This window comes from Polypterus senegalus, chromosome 2 (genome assembly GCF_016835505.1).
Source record: "Polypterus senegalus isolate Bchr_013 chromosome 2, ASM1683550v1, whole genome shotgun sequence".
NCBI classification, from domain to species: Eukaryota; Metazoa; Chordata; class Cladistia; order Polypteriformes; family Polypteridae; genus Polypterus; species Polypterus senegalus.
In genome coordinates this window covers 134,183,145-134,202,823 of record NC_053155.1, presented here as the reverse complement: position 1 = coordinate 134,202,823, position 19,679 = coordinate 134,183,145, and the positions used below count along the sequence as shown (strand labels likewise).

The following is a 19,679-nucleotide window of genomic DNA, read 5'->3' as shown; positions in this document are numbered from 1 at the left end:
TCAGTGTTATTTACTCTGCTTGTCACTAATGGTTAAACTGACTAGGACATGAACCTGCAGCTACATAGGCTTCTCAGGATTGAGACTGAACCACTGACTTACTAGGCCATAGTGCCACAGCATGAAAAAACATGACTATGGAACTCAACAGTGATAAGGCTTACTAATAAAAAGTAAAAAGTAAAAAGGGTCATAAATCCAAAACAGACAGGAACTCAAGAAGGCCGGTGGCAAAGTATGATTAATGTTGCATTCCAGGTACTGCACCTCGGAAGTCAGATGTCAGATCTGGGAATGACATCACACTCGAGTTGTCCTTGTTCCAGTAAAAAATTCAGAAAACATTTGTTGTGCTTATTGCTTCAGAATACAAACAACTACTGAATAACGCTTTACACAGTATTTTGCACTTCCAAACTCCATAGCATCATGTGCACAGATAGAGGCTGGACAGTACTATGTGTACAACTGATTTAATTAAACACAGATAGACAGAAGTGATAATAAGCAGTGTAACACTACAGCTTTCACTAAAGTTTGTGGTTTGACAGCATAATCTGAAGTTGAACAAACTTAGACTTGACAGACCAGCCCTACATTTCCGAGTAGGAAATCTGACTTTTGAGGATGTTCCAGTTGAAAATTCCAACTAGGAACCCAGAAATTCCAATTTCCCAGTTGAAACAGAACACTGCATAAGGACATTACCAAAAATTGGACTTCAAGCACAAAACAAAACAAGAACGGGAATCTAGAAAAAAGTCACAGGATCTTGAAACCAAAAACTTGTAATAATCAAAGGAGTTTGTAACTGAGCCAACAGAGAAGGCCAGGTCCATTTAAACTCGTACATCTCTTGGTGTACAATGTTCCAAGGCATAGCAATGGACATGAACAAGGATGTAAACAATAAAATCTGCACCATCAAAATTTAATTTGATTGAGTTTGGACCACCACATGTAGCCACATGCACTGTAGTTAGGAATCATCTGGTGCCATTCATCTATACCTAATCATATACCTACAGTACAGGTTTGATAACGGATGTTCTGCAACCAGTTTTATACATGCATTACAAGACTTGCAGTGATGGTGATCACAATGCAATTCTAAGATGCGTGATTAAGGTGGCCTGTTGCCTGCATAGTCAATAATCCACTTAAGTGTTGAATAACGTCCCTTTTATATACTTCTTAGCCTGTTTTATCATTATAGAGTTACAAGCACCACTTGACATACATCAGAACCCAAAACTGTGTAAAAGGCTGGTCCATCACAGGGCAAACAGTTTCACATTTAAAACAGACAAGCAGAGCATCAATGAAAAGTCCTTAAACATGAAAGTCTGTCTTTGGAATCTTCTCTCAAATACAGTACATTGGAAATACAACCTCCAAAGTTATCAGGATGGCAGTTTCTTGCAGTTTCCTAGACCTGTGAGATGGCATTGATGAGTACATTCTTAATGTACTGCCCCTGTCCTTAAACACTGAACTCCACAAAGACAGTGAATGTGTGAGAGAATGGACTAAAGTGCACATATAGATACACCAGAAGAGATCTGAGCACTGTGAGGTGGGTATATTACCCACTGTCGCACCAGCAAAAGTATCACATAATGTCTCAATAAACATGTATCATAGCTCAAGCTTGCAATAAGGAGCTGTTTTTGGACTGGAAGGCTAACCACATTATAGTCCAATCCAATAAATTTATTTCGGTAAACAGAATTGATCAAAACTTTGATGGAATTATGGCAGAGGTGTTTGCTGTTTGAAATTGCTGTTACACTATTAAATCAGCCTTTAAGTAGACAGTAATATTAAATCAGCCTTTAAGTAGACAGTAACAATTTTATCTCTTTAATACAATACACTATTCTCTGAGATCACTGTTTTCAATGAGTTTTCTTTATTAATGAAAATAAGCCAAAGTATAAGATAAGACAGGAAAACTAAAGAATTCAGTAATGAAATCTTTGAGTTCAAAAGGGAGAAAATTTTATGCAGTGTGTAGTGCACCCTTGAAAATGAAAGGTGGCTTCTGCTGAGATATGTGTTTCTCGCCATTAACTGCAGCAACGTCAACTTTGATAACTGACCAGTTCTTTTTTATTCTGGGTACTGTGTGACTTTCTGAACTTGAACTTTTGAGTGCCTCCACTATGCTGTGCCTTTTTTGTTGCTTACATCACTGTGTAAGCCACAAAATTAGTACATTTTTCTTACCTCCAGTTCACTCAGCTGGACATCCATTTTGCATTATCTGAAATTCTTCTCTTTTTCCACATTGTGGAAAACACTAAACAGAAGGGGCTATTTATATTGATTTGCATATTCAAATAACTGAAACTCTGGGAGGAGTCATGGTGGGGCTGTAGGTATGTACATGTGCATCAAAATTCACGTTGATTAGTATTTATAAAGGGAAAGTGTGTATAACTTTGCTTACACACAGTTTTATGCATTTGAATTGTTTTGTACGTACGCATATTTCTACATGAGGCCCCAGGAGATGCTTAATTAGACAAAATAATAGTTAGGAATAGAAAAGCTAAACAGACAACCAAGAATCAAATGGCAATATGTTTCTTGGGAGTTGAAGGCAAAACAAAGTCAGAAAGCAGCAAACTACACTATAAAAATCAGTGCGTTGAGCATTCAAATGCAAATCAAATTATGTAATATCATCTAGTGTTGAATTCTGCTCTGTACTTGTAATATTTCTATTACACTATTATATTGTATTGAGGATTACTTGTGTTCTGTTCTGTGTATTACATTGTATTTACCCACTTTGTTTGACATCCACTGCACGCACAACCTACCTGGAAAGGGGTCTGTCTTTGAACTGCCTTTCCCAAGGTTTCTTCCATTTATTTTCCCTACAAGGGTTTATTTGGGAGTTTTTCCTTATCTTCTTAGAGAGTCAAGGCAGGAGGGGCCTGTTAAAGCCCATTGCAGCACTTCTTGTATGATTTTGGGCTATACATAAATAAAGTGTATTGTATTGTATTGTATTCACTGAGGAACAGAGAGTGGTAAACTCATCACAAACTTATAATGACACAAGCATGATTAATGCGACACTCCCTGATAGCGTAGTGCAAACAAGAAAATCAAAACAGGGAATAAAATTGAACTCTTTCAATCAAAGTTACAATGAAAAATAAGCTTCATGTCAGAAAACCACAAAATAAATGCATTAATGGTATTAAATAGTATCATTTTAGGGTTTGGTGATTGACAACTGACTTTTTGGCTTTTACACATCTTTCCCTTTCGGTGACAACAATTATCCTCTCATTTTTTTGGTCCTGCCTTAATCTTTGCACATATTGACTGCCAATTTCCAGGACTGGAAGTACACAAAATTAACTTAAAAATCTATTTAAGCTAAAAAGATGTATGTATATTTCTTTTTTATTTGACTAATCAAGAGAATAATCATGTATATAGACAAGGATCAAGCAACATTTTTTTACCAAAGTAATACATAAATAAAATATTTGATTGATATCATAAACAAAGTCATTACCAAGCTGAACCTGTGTTTTTTGTGTGTTTTTCTTCTCTTTTCGTTTGAGTTACTTCAGCACTATGTTACGGGTGGTCTTCATTTTGGAGAATGCAAAACAAAGTGTGTGTCACCATTTTTTTATAGCTGCACACAGCTAGTAACTGTAGTGAATTTGTGTTTGGGCTTTCTTACAGTCGATTTGTCTTATTTTTGGAATAATTTAATGGGTGTATCATTCTTGTTTTTATCATTCTGACAATGACGACCTTTCTGTGACATTTTGAGTGATTTTTTTTTCTCACACTGCCATGTTATTTGCAGTCACTAGGATGATTGCTGGTCCCCTGATATTTTTGTATCATCATGTCTCACCTATTTAAGATGGTGGCACACTATACCTGATAACCTAGCATCAGATCCTTTCTTTAAAAACAAAGATGAGAATTACTGTTAGTTTGGGCCAAATCTGGATGACAGAGTTTTGTTCTGTGCATTGATTTTCTGACTCTTGCAAACTTATTGCTTTAACCATCCACTGGCCATTTTCTGTACTCTAACCATCTCAGAGCACTTATCAGGTATTCATAACAGCAACAGCCATAATTGCTATCAATATGGCAGCACCCATGAATGTCACTTTGCCTCTCAAGAAAAGCCCTAAGCAACATGGCACAGTGATGATATCAAAGAAATAACAATAAAATGTTATAAAAACAAACATAAAAATGAAACAGGGAATTCTTAAATGACATTCTGTCAAATAACAACAGTAATAATTAAATAAAACAATCAGAGCATTATCTATTGAGACCCTGATACAGTGATGTTGACTTAAACAAGCAAATTCTGTAAACGTCAAAAACACACCTAAATTCCTATGTGCTAAATAAATTAAAATACATTTTAATTATTCTATCTTTTAAACAGAACACACATTTTATGCCACCCATGTGTTCTACTCAAGTAAATAGAGGGTAGAAATATTTAAACAGAGATAAGACGATGAAATGTTGATGTCGAAGTCTAATAAAGTACATAGCCAAAATGTCAGATCAAAAACACTAACCAGAAACTTGTTTAAAAAATGTGTTGCCAGTTTTTTTAGACAAGAGAAAGCAAAACAAAAAGCACTTGCAAACTTCAAAAGTATCTTTTTATATAATATGGTACCATGGCTGTCTGTTTGTCTGTCCAGGATTTTAAATCACCTGTATCTCATAAACCGTTTGACCCATTGACCTGAACTTTGGTACACATATACTACGTGACTTCTACTGTCCGTTTCAGGGGTAATGATTAATCTCCAAGGTTATTCCTCTTTTTAATTTTATTGTATTTTATTTTATTGTGGAATCCACTCTTAAGTGCGGCCATGCGGTGCATGCATACGGCACCGTTCTCGTCCCTACCAACTTCGCCGTCACTTCCCCTACCTCTTCATATCTTAAATTATTCTTGAGGCAGATTGAAGACTTAAGTGCCAGCTTAAGGGAAAAATTAAAGAACACATACTGAGCAATTGCAACACAAACACTGACTTAATCAGTTTTAACACAAAAAGATGCTGACAAAAGAAAGGAGGAAGCGGGCTGCTAGGGTGGAGGAAAGAAGAGCTGCTCAGGAAGCTTCTCAGCAAACAAATGGTAAATGTACAGAGAAAGAGTATGAAAATTATGAATGCTCAAGTCAAGTGTATTCACTTCAGGTTATTGTGCAGTGCTCCATTACTGGTTATCCATATTTCAAAAATGCACAATGTCAACCTTTAATCCTGTTGTGTTAGTGACATTCTGCATTACGAACCTCTGGACAGTTTATCACAGAAACATATGGACAAGTACTCAATAAAATGGTGGCACCAGCAGGTAGGTCAAAATGACATTGAAAAAAGATGCAAAATATTTACAACATTGTCAAATATAGGTCCAACTAAAAAACAATAATCACAAATGGATTCTACAGCCAAACAAAATGTGTTTACTTGTACAGATTCTCAGATAATAAAATGAGTAAAAAATTATAAACACAACACTATTCATAACACCGTGAATTTGGGAAAGTAATACATATTTTTTACTCTTGAATTGAAACAGCTTAAGTTCTTAATCATTGTACCCACATAATGTCAACAGCCTCCCTGATGATAATGGAGAACCTAAGATAACTTCATGCAATTTATTAAGCAGTCCCACTTAAATTAGATGACTTGGTAAATTAATGCGGATCTTGAGTTCCTAATATTTCTTTCCAGTAACTAACAGTAGAAGGACTACAAAACAGCTTTCTTAGTCATTTTTATGATTTGTTTGGCTATGGCATGTTGTATATCCTGAGAAACAACAAATGGCTGCATTAACATGGGTTGATGTTTTATATGCTGTACAGTGAGATTAGCAAATTAATCAGGAAAATCAACAGATGGCAGTGCTGCCAAAAAAGCAGCTGCACAGGTTTCGAGCTCATATGTGGGAACGCTCCCAATGATGGTATTTGACTTTTAGGTATTAATTCCTGATCTACAGTTTGATATAGAAAAGAGAATGATGAATGATTAAGTAAGGGGGATGGTGAATGCTTAATAACCAAGTTTCGCATAACAGAACAGAGGATAACTGACCTGGCAGAACTGTAAAATAGGATGAAGTAAATGCAAATTAATAAGCTGTTGGTGTGCTGCATTTATCTGGTAAAGTGTACACTAATTATTCCTTTTAAGGTCCAAATATCAGGTCACTGTGAACAAACACCCCTTATTGGGAAATCCCTTCTGTTCGAGTCTAGCCTTGGGGAAATGAGGATCACTTGTGACAGCTCAAGGAGGTGTGAGTCAAGAGTAACCTTCTTCAAAAACATGTCAAAAACTGCATGAAGATATCATTAACTCATTGGAAGTAAAATGGAGCAAATTCACAAGCATGATCAATTGCCAGTGTATAAGCCCAAAATAAAAAAAACAAAAACAAAAAGGCACTACAAAAAGATATCAATCACAATAAAAATAAGTTTGAAAATGTTAAGTATGCATATTATAATATCAAGGTGTATTTGAGGACTTAGTAACTATTCTGAAAGTTGGAAAAAGTTAAACTTTTATTTGATTAATCAAAGACAAAAATAACAAGTGTTTACAATGAGACATATTAAAAAATAACAGTGTTGACAGAATGTAATTGCTAGTGCTGATCAGTGAATTTCATCAAAATTTTTCCCAGAAAGTTTACCATGCAACCGGGCTAGGCAAAGTTTTTTTTTGTCCCAGTACCCCATGATGTTATGCAACACCAGCACGAAATAACAGAGCTGAACCAGCCAATGTTGGACGGGGATGTCACTACCTAATCTGCGTTGCACATGCCCAGAACATTCATGTATACTATAAGCGTACTCCACCTAACACTTTATGGCTCTGCCCAATCTGATCAGTACTTCAACCGGATTTTCACCCTGCATCCATTTGGAAATAAGGCAGGTAATGCAAAAATTACATCAATTGATTCACTATTGTTAGTTTTTGGCTGTGGAACATCTATGGCAAACTGCAGTTTACATAAAAACAAAGTTTGTTAAAAGGAAATATCAGGTGGAGAGTAAAAATCAAAGTCGTGATCCTTCTGGTATTGTAGTAAGTTATATTGGGGATTTGTTGTACTGTCAACAGAGGCCATTGGATGTGTAAATGCAAAAAATTTGCATGTTGAAATATCCACTGTAAACTTGAAAGAGTAAATTAATCATGGGTTGCGCAGAAGGTGTTTTTTAAATTTGTTAACATCGTTTAAACCAGGGGTCACCAACTCCGGTCCTGAAGGACCACTGTGGCTGCAGGTTTTCATTCTAATCCTCTTTTTAAAGAGTGCCCTGTTTGTGCTACTAATTAACTTCTTTTGAATTCATTTTAATTGACTTGTTTTTTAAGATTGGTTCCCCTGAATTTCTTCATCTTTCCTCTGAATTGCTTCATTTCTTTCTTTAAACGGCACCCAAAACAGAAATGAAATGTGAAGCGAGTGAGCCAGCAGAAGATCAACTATGTCAGGGCCTCAAACTCCAAACAATTTCACTCCAATCAGTTGCCTAATGAGGTGCCAGTTCTTGTCATTAATTAAACCAGTTCTTTAATTCTGAGATTTCTTTCTTCTCTCATTATGCAATGGCAGACATTTTCGAAATTGCTGATTTTCTCTTTTCTAAGAGCTCCGTTAAAACGTTTTGTGGACCTGAGCAGATCAACATTCCTGAGACCTTCATCTGTCTTTATTTTCAGATATTGCATGATGATCACAGTTTGCTGGTCCTGCTCTGGCTCATTTTGTATCTCGTTATTGTTTGGCTGCTAATTAAGGAACATGAAACAATTAAGAGTTCTGAGTCTTCAAGAGTAAGTCAGATAAAATTAGTTCAAAAGAAGTTAATTAGCAGCAAAAACAGGTCACTCATTAAGAAAAAGGATTATACTGAAAACGTGTAGCCACGGTGGTCCTCCAGGACCGAAGTTGGCGACCTCGGGTTTAAACTGCAGTTTTGGAAATTTTCAAAATTTATGCACTATTTGAGATGGCTCAATGAAAGTTTCCCAACATATTTTCTTGTAGAAGATGTGTACCAAGTTTAAACAAAATGTTTGACTGACATATGTACAGAAAGAAAGAAAGAAAGACATGGCGATCATGGTAGGTGTTTTACACATTATATGTGACAGGCACACATGAAGATGAATACACCTTAGAAAAGAGTAAAACGGGACTCTATAAGCGAGTGACACCTTGTTGTAAGGTGCCTTCATAAGCGGTGAGGTGTAGGCCCCATCTAAGGCCTTTCCACAAAGTGAGTTTTTTGCTATAGTTGCAAAAAGTGAAGTGAACATTCTCAAACGCTTTTGGTGTTATGAACAATTGTGCTTTTTACATAATCTAGTCTTGAACTGAGTGTCCTTTCTTGCATTTGTGCCACAGTCAGCACTGTACTGTCATGGCTCTCTGCCACTAAATGCCTCAGCAATTACACATTTTAACAGCCCACAATGGACAAGGTGGATTCATTTGGCAGTCTGTGTCCAGTGTGCCATCTGTCATAACAACATATGAAATTAAGGCAAGTAGAGGCCATTGGGTTGGCTACTCCAGAATTGTCCAATAAGGTCATACAACAGGCTTCCTGGTTATAGGAAGTTGATTAAACAGAAGTAATAATTGCCAGCTTTTATTTTTTCCTAAAAGGTGAGCAGAATTTCACAAATCAAAGAACCATGTCATTAATCTGTAATCTAAATATAGTGCATAGAATAAATCATGTTAGAAAAAAAATGTAATTATGTTATTAGATAATTTCATACATTTCATCAATAGTAGTTTTATGACCAGCAGCAGAATTGTCTGTGGCAAATTATTATTATTAGCTTCCCAGCCCCACTTTAGCAAAAAAAGGCATCTTTGCTTGTTTGCTTACTTTAATACATTTATTTTTATTTGCTTAGCAAACACTTTTATCCAAAGCGAGCCGCAAAAGAGATCAACCTAACCGAGTAAGCATCAGTCTTGGGGTCTGTTTGGAAACAAGTGTTACAGGGCAGGTTACAAATGGATCGTCACAAATGAAGAGCTCTAAAACAGACATAAACACAAAGCTTGTTCATCTTTCATTAGTTACAGTAACCTACCAAAGCCATTATCAATTAGACTAATATTCCTAGAATATTCATGGAGAGTCTGCAATCGCTTCTTAAGCACACTGTGGAAGTCAGCAGCTCAGATGGAGGTGGGCAGCATGTTCCACCAGCTAGGAGCTACACATGAAAAGAGTCTAGACTGAGATTTTATGCCATCCAATGAATAATAATAAGAATGCTTCATAAATAATAAAATAATAATAAGAATCTTTAAAAAAGCCCATTTTTATTAATTAAAATTGTCATAGGTGGTGAAGAAATGTAGCATATCACATTAACCTCCCCATATGCCTCTCACCCCACACACACTTTGGTTTCCTAAGTTTAATTCCAGGGTATACCACCATACTGTAATGTTAATAGGTGACCAATAGGTGGAGCTCAGTGAGCATGTACAGTCACCGGCCACTTTATTAGTTACACCTTGCTAGTACCAGGTAAGACCCCATTTTGCCTTTAGAACTGCCGTAATTCTTCATGGCATGAATCAACAAGGTGCTGGAAACAGTCCTTGGGGATTTTGGTCCATACTGACCAGTTGCTGCAGATTTGTTGCATGCCCATCCATGAGGCAAATCTCTCATTTCACCACAACCCAAAGGTGGTCTATTGGATTGAGATCTGGTGACTGTGGAGGCCAATGGAGTGCAGTGAACTCACTGTCATGTTCAAGAAACCTGTTTGAGATGATCTGAGCTTTGTGACATTTGTGATTATCCTGCTGGGAACAGTCATCAGAAGATGGGTACACTGCAGTTCGAAAAGGATGGACACAGAAATCCCACCTCTGCCACCAAATGTGACGATGCGGGTTCGCTGCATGCTCCCATCTTGCTCCCGGGAGCCCTGAACCCGACACCGTTGGTAATGTTACTGATGAGCACAGCAGTGAGGCTCAACATAGCAAGGGGATGGTGCAAAAGTGCAAAGTGCTTTTATTAAAATCAACAACAAAAAGAAACAGTGTCCAAATAAGTAGTGCAGTGTTTCAAATCTTCAATAAATAAATAATCCATTAAAAACAGGTGAAAAGTGGAGGATAAAATCCATTAGAAAAATAATCTTTAAAACAACGAGGTTAAAATAATGGCTGGAAGTTGCCTTTTAAAACAAAGAACGGTGTATTCCTACTGCTGGTGATTCCTCTGTTTCTCCCTCCTGGCTATGCACCATGGGAGCCACCCTTGCTGCAGCTGATTTGCTCTGCCTGCTTCGGCTGATCGGTTCGCCTCACCGACCCCTGGCTCTGTAGGCTCCTCCAAACAGCGACTTGGGCTCCCCAGTGACCAGGGCGCCCATGCTGGGAATTACACGTCCCAAGTCCCGACTCCCGCTGCCTTTTGTGGCCTTACGCAGCGAGTCATCTGCCTTCTGGTCACTCCCGCTCTTCACAATAAACTCAGTGGGAGCGACCACCATGACTGCTCCTCGGGTGTTGGCCAAACACCCAGGCTCCCTGCTCAGCTGCACGCTCACTCACTTGCTCGCTCTCCTGCACCGGCTTTCTCCTCCTGGTTCCTGCCTTCTCCTGCAACCACCCGTTCTTTTCTGTTCTTTTTTTTTTCTCCCTTAGCCGCCTCATGCTTCTCTTTATCAAGAGGACATGGCAGCTGTGGCAATCAGCAGCTCCTGGGAACAATTATGGATGCTGACCATTTCTTACTTGTGCACTTAAGTGAGAAACACCCACATCACGAACTCCTCAGGAACCGCTTCTGCCACACTCCACTATGCCCCTCGCTAAGCCACGAGTGCGGTGATTATTTATTTAATGACTTTTTGGAAGGCACTGCACTATTTATTTGAACATTGTTTTGTTTATTGATTTTTAACAAAAGTACTTTACACTTTTGCACCATCCCCTTGCTATGTTGTGTCTCACTGCCGTGCTCATTAGTAACATTACTGACAGTGTCAGGTTCAGGGCTCCCGGAAGTGAGATGGGAGCATGCAGCGAACCCGCATCGTCACATTTGGTGGCAGCGGTGGGATGAGCTGGCTGTGGGGACAGAAGAAGAGGAGACAGAGCAGCAAGCGGGATTGGTGCCAGATTTTTGTAAAGAACCCACGGACCCAAGCCGGAGGAGGACATTTTTAAAGGACAGAACTTTTTATAATGGACATTTATTTATTGATTGTTTTTATTTTTCATTTAAGAGTTCTCATTCTATATGTCCTATTTTTATGAAGGAGGGCTTGGGTTGGATTTATTGTGGGATTTGCTTTAGTGCTTGTTTTAGTGCAGTGTTGTTGTAGTGTGGCCGAGCTGTGGACTTGTGCCGCCAGTTGCACAAGGTTGGCAGTGGCGTGGAGCCTTCCTGTGCAGCTGGAGGCTTATGGGGAGTGGAATGTGGTATAGCGGGTCCACAGCTCACGTCAAGAGGCCAGTTTTAAATAAATAATCGCTGCGCTTGCAGCTTAGCGAGGGGGTATGGTGGTTGAGAGGCTGAAGCAGTTCCAGTGCACAGGTGAGAAACCGTCCACATCCGTAATTGTTCCCAAGAGCTGCTGATTGCTAGAGATGCCATGTCCTCTTCATAAATAGAAGGGAAAAAACAGGAAAAGAAAGAAAATAGAGAGAGACGGAAGTTGCAGGAAGTAGTATGGAGAGAGGGAACTGGTGTGAGCGAGCGAGCGCTCGCAGGCAGGCAGCTGGACAGTGAGCCCAAGCAAGGGTGTTTGGCCGACACTCGGTGGGGCAGAAGGAAGCGGTCACTCCAGCTGAGTGAACAAGGAGCTGGGGTGACCGATTAAGAAGGATGGCTGGCTTCGTAAGGCCGGGAAGGCAGCAGGACTTGGGACTTGGGACGTGGATTCCCCAGCATGAGAATTCTGGTCATTGGGAATCCCAAGTTGCAGTTTGGTGAAGCCTATCGGAGCCAGGGATCGGTGAGGCAAACTAACCAGTAGAAGTAGGCAGAGAAGGGCAGCTGCTGCAGAAGAACGACTCTCCTGTTGCGAGGCCCAGATGGGAGAAGCAGGGGAGCCGCCAGATAAAAGACACCGAGCTTTGTGCTTTTAAAAAGACTACTTCCAGCATTGTTTTAACCTTGTCGTCGTTTTAAAGAATTGTTTTTTTTCTATGGTGCTTTTAACCTCTACTTCAGCACTTGTTTTATGGATTATTTATTTAATGACTTTTTGGAAGGCACTGCACTATTTATTTGAACATTGTTTTGTTTATTGATTTTTAATAAAAGCCCTTGGCACTTTTAAACCATCCCCTTGCTATGTTGTGCCTCACTGCAGTGCTCATCGGTAACATTACCGGCGGTGTCAGGTTCAGGGCTCCCGGAAGCAAGATGGTAGCATGCAGCGAACCCGCATTATCACGCAGCAACAATATAAGCTATGGGATTTAAACAATGTTCAGTTGATACTAAGGGGCCCAAAGTGAGCCAAGACAATATACCCCACTCCTTACCCATGCTTTCATGTTGATCATGCCAAATTCTAACCCTACCATCCAAATGTTGCAGCAGAAGTCAAGGCTCATAAAACCAGACAACGTTTTTCCAATCTTCTATTGTTAAATTTTGGAGAGCCCGTGCGAATTGTAGCCTCAGTTGCTTGTTCTTAGCTGTTAGAAGTGACATCCAGTGTGGTTTGCTGCTGCTGTAGCCCATCTGGTTCAAGGTTTGATGTGTTGTGCATTCAGAGATGCTCTTCTACATACCTCAATTGTAACGAGTGGTTATTTGAGTTACTATTACCTTTCTATCAGCTCAAACCAGTCTGGACATTCTCTTCTGACCTCTGGCATCAACAAGGCATTTTCACCCAGTGAACTGGCGCTCACTGGATATTTTCCTTTTTTCTGACCATTCTCTGTAAACCCTAGAGATTGTTGTGGGTGAAAATCCAGGTAGATCAGCAGATTCTGAAATATTCAGACCAACTCGTCTGGCACCAACAACCATGCTGCGTTCAAAGTCACTTAAATCAAATTAAATCACCAATTTTGATGCTCAGTATGAACTTCAGCAGGTCTTTTTGACAATGTCTACATGCCTACGTACGAATAGAATTGAATTCCACTCAGAGTTTGTTTCTGTCTTGTACCCCTTGTAACCAGGGCACACTTTGGCTCCCCACAATCCTTATGTAGAAACACAGGACCAGGAATTGGACAGTTAAGACTAGTTTCTACATTTGTTAAAAGATACAATAATATTTATACTTACAATGATCCCTGGGTAATATCCAGCAACTGCAACATTCCCTGTACGTGTGGCAGAAGTCACACCCACCACTAAAATGACAAAAGAGAGCACCAGGAGAGAAACCGTGAACCATAAAGCAGTCCTCTTCCTCTTTGAAAATTGTCCTGAAATGAAACAGACCAATTATTTTCAGAGAATTATTGAGGAATTATATAAATCAGCCAATGTGTCTTCATTTTATAAAACATGGTGAATGGTATACACCAGCACAAGTTGCATTACAGGATTGGAAACATTTTAATACAATATTAAATATAACAATATGAGAAATCAACATAAACTTAGAAGATGCAAGAAATGTAGAACCGATATTGTACCACTTCTATGTGGGGTTGATGTGCTTGATCGACCTTTTTCAAACAGCCTGGTCCTGACCGCCAGTCAAGCCCTTTTCCTTCAGATCTTCTTTAACTTTATCCATCCACCTCCACTTTGGCCTCTCTTGCTTTCTCTTCTCCTGTACTTCCATTCCCATCACTCTTTTGCTCATATTTTATTCTCTCTCTCCATATTGACCCATGATGAGTGAGTCTGTATAAGTGTGTGTGTGTGTGTGTGTATGAGTGTGTCATATGATAAACCAGCAAACCGGCCCAAGGATGATGTTTGCATTGTGTTTAATCCTGCTGGGAATCTACCCTTGTAATTCTGAACTGGATCAGGCACAGCAGATTTGACTTCATCTTACTCCTGCTGTATTTTGAACATACTGTATTGGCTTGTTTGGGGTGCCAAATCTGTTTTGCATAGTGTCTTTTATTGATAGATTGCACATATGTTTTCAACATGGTAAAATATAACAGCAGAACACATCAAATGCAGTATTTTATCTCATTTAATTAGCCTTATTAGACATTTTAAACATGGCTCAACTTATAATGCTTAATAATACATTGTGGGAGTGATCATGTCTGTCTGTGTTTTTTTTTTTGCTTCAGCATCACCATGATCTGAGATGTGAATTAGAGAGAACCTATTTATAAATATGCATTTGCATAGCCGTCAAGATCTTATTGTTAAAATATAAGAGAAAATGTGCATTGTTTCTTTGAACTATTATATTTCCAAGAGTATGCACTCATATACTGAATCAATTTCTCCAAGCTGTTAGCTAGAGTCTATGTTTCATAACACACTATTAAAGTACAGCACAGATTACAGTTTTTTGGAGCACTGTTGAAAAGTAAAAAAATAAAATGGATGCATTTATTTATTTATTTTTTTCTTTGCATTTTTTAAGGTGGTGAGCTTTGCAGCAATGACAAACCATTCATGTCATGCTAATCTATATGGTCAATGATAAAATTAGGTAGCAGCTTTCTAGTTTGACTTGTTCTTATTTTGTATATTTGTTAGCTGCTTTACAGAATTAAAGCATACTAGCCAACCTGCGGCATAGCATACGCCGCATAATTATCAACGTGAACAGTCAACGTGGTTCAGAGCTGCATGTGGACTGTAGCACAGACCAAAGTGAGTGAGGATGTGTTTGGTGACGTGTTGAGGACGGGCACATGAGCAAGCAGTGGACGCGGGAGGAGGGTTAGAGTGGGCGGTTGGGGCTCTGTCGTGCATACCCCATGGTCGGGCAAGTTAGTCGATTATATATATAGAAAAGCAGCCGGAACCGAAAAGAACAATGAGAAGTTAACGTGGCTCAGAGGTGTATGTGGACTGTAGCACAGACGAAAGCGACTGAGGCTGTGTTTGGTGAGTTGTTGCGTGCGAGCACATGATCAGGCAGTGCACATGCCTCAAAAGCGACGGTGGACGCGGAAGAAGGGTTACAGTTGGCAGGCGGGGCCCTGTCGTGCGTACCCCAAGGTCGGGCAACTTGGTCGATTGTATATATAGAAAAGCAGCCGGAACTGAAAAGAACAATGAAAAGTCAACGTGGCTCAGAGTTGTATGTGAACTGTAGCACAGACGAAAGCGACTGAGGCTGTGTTTGGTGAGTTGTTGCGTGCGGGCACATGAGCAGGCAGTGCACATGCCTCGAGAGCGACAGTGGACGCGGGAGGAGGGTTACAGTAGGCGGGCGGGGCTCTGTTGTGCGTATCCATTGGTCTTACATTTGTCGGGCGGGGCTCTCTGTCTTGCGTGCGTCTTGCGTGCGTCTTGCATGCCCTTAGTGAATTATATATATAGACTAGCAAAATACCCACGCTTCGCAGAGGAGAAGTAGTGTGTTAAAGAAGTAATGAAAAAGAAAAGGAAACATTTTGAAAATAACGTAACATGATTGTCAAAGTAATTGTTTTGTCACTGTTGTGAGTGATGAGTGTTGCTGTCATATATATATATATACAGTGGTGTGAAAAACTATTTGCCCCCTTCCTGATTTCTTATTCTTTTACATGTTTGTCACACAAAATGTTTCTGATCGTCAAACACATTTAACCATTAGTCAAATATAACACAAGTAAACACAAAATGCAGTTTTTAAATGATGGTTTTTATTATTTAGGGAGAATAAAAATCCAAACCTACATGGCCCTGTGTGAAAAAGTAATTGCCCCTTGTTAAAAATAACCTAACTGTGGTGTATCACACCTGAGTTCAATTTCTGTAGCCACCCCCAGGCCTGATTACTGCCACACCTGTTTCAATCAAGAAATCACTTAAATAGGAGCTGCCTGACACAGAGAAGTAGACCAAAAGCACCTCAAAAGCTAGACATCATGCCAAGATCCAAAGAAATTCAGGAACAAATGAGAACAGAAGTAATTGAGATCTATCAGTCTGGTAAAGGTTATAAAGCCTTTTCTAAAGCTTTGGGACTCCAGCGAACCACAGTGAGAGCCATTATCCACAAATGGCAAAAACATGGAACAGTGGTGAACCTTCCCAGGAGTGGCCAGCCGACCAAAATTACCCCAAGAGCGCAGAGACGACTCATCCGAGAGGTCACAAAAGACCCCAGGACAACATTTAAAGAATTGCAGGCCTCACTTGCCTCAATTAAGGTCAGTGTTCACGACTCCACCATAAGAAAGAGACTAGGCAGAAACGGCCTGCATGGCAGATTTCCAAAACGCAAACCACTGTTAAGCAAAAAGAACATTAGGGCTCGTCTCAATTTTGCTAAGAAACATCTCAATGATTGCCAAGACTTTTGGGAAAATACCTTGTGGACTGATGAGACAAAAGTTGAACTTTTGGAAGGCAAATGTCCGTTACATCTGGCGTAAAAGGAACACAGCATTTCAGAAAAAGAACATCATACCAACAGTAAAATATGGTGGTGGTAGTGTGATGGTCTGGGGTTGTTTTGCTGCTTCAGGACCTGGAAGGTTTGCTGTGATAGATGGAACCATGAATTCTACTGTCTACCAAAAAATCCTGAAGGAGAATGTCCGACCATCTGTTTGTCAACTCAAGCTGAAGCGATCTTGGGTCCTGCAACAGGACAATGACCCAAAACACACCAGCAAATCCACCTCTGAATGGCTGAAGAAAAACAAAATGAAGACTTTGGAGTGGCCTAGTCAAAGTCCTGACCTGAATCCAATTGAGATGCTATGGCATGACCTTAAAAAGGCGGTTCATGCTAGAAAACCCTCAAATAAAGCTGAATTACAACAATTCTGCAAAGATGAGTGGGCCAAAATTCCTCCAGAGCTCTGTAAAAGACTCATTGCAAGTTATCGCAAACGCTTGATTGCAGTTATTGCTGCTAAGGGTGGCCCAACCAGTTATTAGGTTCAGGGGCAATTATTTTTCACACAGGGCCATGTAGGTTTGGATTTTTTTCTCCCTAAATAATAAAACCATCATTTAAAAACTGCATTTTGTGTTTACTTGTGTTATATTTGACTAATGATTAAATGTGTTTGATGATCAGAAACATTTTGTGTGACAAACATGCAAAAGAATAAGAAATCAGGAAGGGGGCAAATAGTTTTTCACACCACTGTATATATATATATATATATATATATACACTCTTTGGGGTGCGAGCAACTGTTGCTGGGCGTGGCAGAATCCATCAAAGAAGAAAAATGAAAAACATTATTTGTACAAAATCTTAATTTATTTATCCATTCCTAAATAATGAAATGGGCAGGCTATTCCATATCAGTGCAATACGCTGTTTGTTAAAACGGATGACTCCCGCTCTTACGTGCAAGTCTGTGTGGATATTATGAACTATCGTATCTGTTCAAGTTCTATTTAAATTTTAAATAGAAGGAATTTTTATTTAGTCGACAGAAATATCTTTGGTAGGAATGGAAGTTAAATGTAGCCATCATTGCATAAATTTTTCTTCACCATACAAATGTAAAGAGTAAATTAGCCTTACATTCCAACCAAAGATATTGTGTCGACTAAATCAGGGGTGTCAAACTCAATTGCACAGGGGGCCAAAATCCAAAACACACTTTAGGTCGCGGGCCGAACAGGATAAACATTTATTGAACACACTAAAACTAAACTTTTAAAACTTTAAAACTTTTAAAACTTTACTTTTTTGAACATAAATATGAATAAAAACAGACAGGAATATTATTCTGGAATAAATCAACTCAAACCTTAAATAACTTATAATATTTTGCTCTCCATAAAAATATATCCTGTCTAAATTATACAAGTTAGAAATAAAGTAAACGTTAAAAGAACAAACATTCAAATTTCTTTACTCTTATGTAATTTTATATAAAAAATAAACTTAAATTTTAAATATCCCAAAAGATTTTGCTCTCCATAAAAATATATCCTGTCAAAATTATACAAATTCAAATATGAACATGGTGCATAACAAAACCTGGAAATATAAATAAAATGTGTTCTTTTCAGCAATAACAAATCAAATCATTCAGTTGTCTTTGCTCATATGTCATTTTATCAGAGCTGGACGCCTGGCATCTTTTTTTGGCAACAAGTTAGTTTATGTTTGGTGTGATGTTCTGTGTTGTGGAGATTCTCAGGATGGACTGCAGGTGCTCATCAGTGAGGCAACTCCTGTGTGCTGTTTTGTTAGTCTTCATCACTGAGAAGAGCTTCTCACACAGATATGTGCTACCAAACATGCACAAGGTTCGAGCCGCATGTAGACGGAGCTGGAGCATTTCTGCGGGAATGGAGTGAATAAACTGTGCAGGCCCTGCAGTATCATACTTTGCCTTCAGTGTGCCATTACACTGCAGCTCAATCACCTCCATCTGAATCTGCACAGGTGCAGTTTCCACATCGACGGCAAATGGGTTGCGAAACAACTCAAAATTCTTTTTTTGTTCTTCAAAGTCACCAAAGCGCCGTGCGAACTCAGTGCGCTCAGTTTATCAGCAAAGTGTGTATTTGGGAACACCGTTGTGCCGACTTGGTTCAACATTACTTGGCAACAGGGAAAGTGGGGCAAGTTGCACTGGTGCATTTGTGTCTCCCATAAAAGTAGCTTCACTTGAAATCACTTTGTGATTGTGCACGGGTAAAAACGTCTGCTGAAGTTTCAGATTCTTTTTTAACTCTTCTGCTTTCTGTATCTTCTGCATTGCATTCAGGTCTTTCAGGTTATCCTGATGTTTTGTCTCATAGTGCCGTCTTAGATTAAATTCTGTAATTACAGCCACATTAGCTCCACAAATGAGACACACGGGTTCAGTAAACATATACTCAGCCTCCCATCGGTTTTTAAAGGCTCTATGTTCAGAATCAACTTTTCTCTTGGCATCGTGTGGGCTAGCTTCGCAATAACTTGCAGCATCATAAGCTAGACTTGATTAACGCGGTAAGTGTTCGGCAAGGCAGCTGAAGCGCTGCATTATGGGATCTGTAGTTTATTGTGTTACCAGCGCTTCATATCCCCGGGCCATTAATAACAATAATACAGTATATAAAATGATCTCGGGCCAGATATAATTACACACCAGGCCGGATGTGGCCCGCGGGCCTTGAGTTTGACACATATGGACTAAATAGAACTTGAAAAGATATATTTTTTCAAATGTGATCGCGCAATTCAGATAGAGTTGACACGCACTACAGCCTGCATGCCTCAATAAGTCATCCTCCCTCGCCCTTACTTTTTTACCGTTCATCTAATGAATACACTGAGTATGGCTTTACCAAAACAATCATTGATGGCGAATAAAGTATCCATTATTCATAAAGCTTGAATTGGTGATCTGTCTTTCTGCGTTAACCGCATATTTTTTCATACTTCTCAAACCAAGGGGATGCGAGGGTAAAATGAATTGGGAAGCGCGTGTACATACTTAGTGCCCCCCTCTCAGGAATCAAACCTCAGTGCTAGAGGCGAAGCCCCTACCAT

General features: G+C 39.2%; 1 protein-coding gene across 1 annotated transcript in view; it reads right to left on the bottom strand.

Moving 5' to 3' along the window:
- LOC120523388 (transmembrane protein 255B) overlaps positions 1-19,679 on the bottom strand; it is a 208,394-nt gene that overhangs the window by 168,157 nt on the left and 20,558 nt on the right. Inside the window, exon 2 of the mRNA XM_039744663.1 lies at positions 13,370-13,512. Coding sequence (XP_039600597.1) covers positions 13,370-13,512 — 143 coding nt within the window. The remainder of the gene's footprint in view (positions 1-13,369; positions 13,513-19,679) is intronic.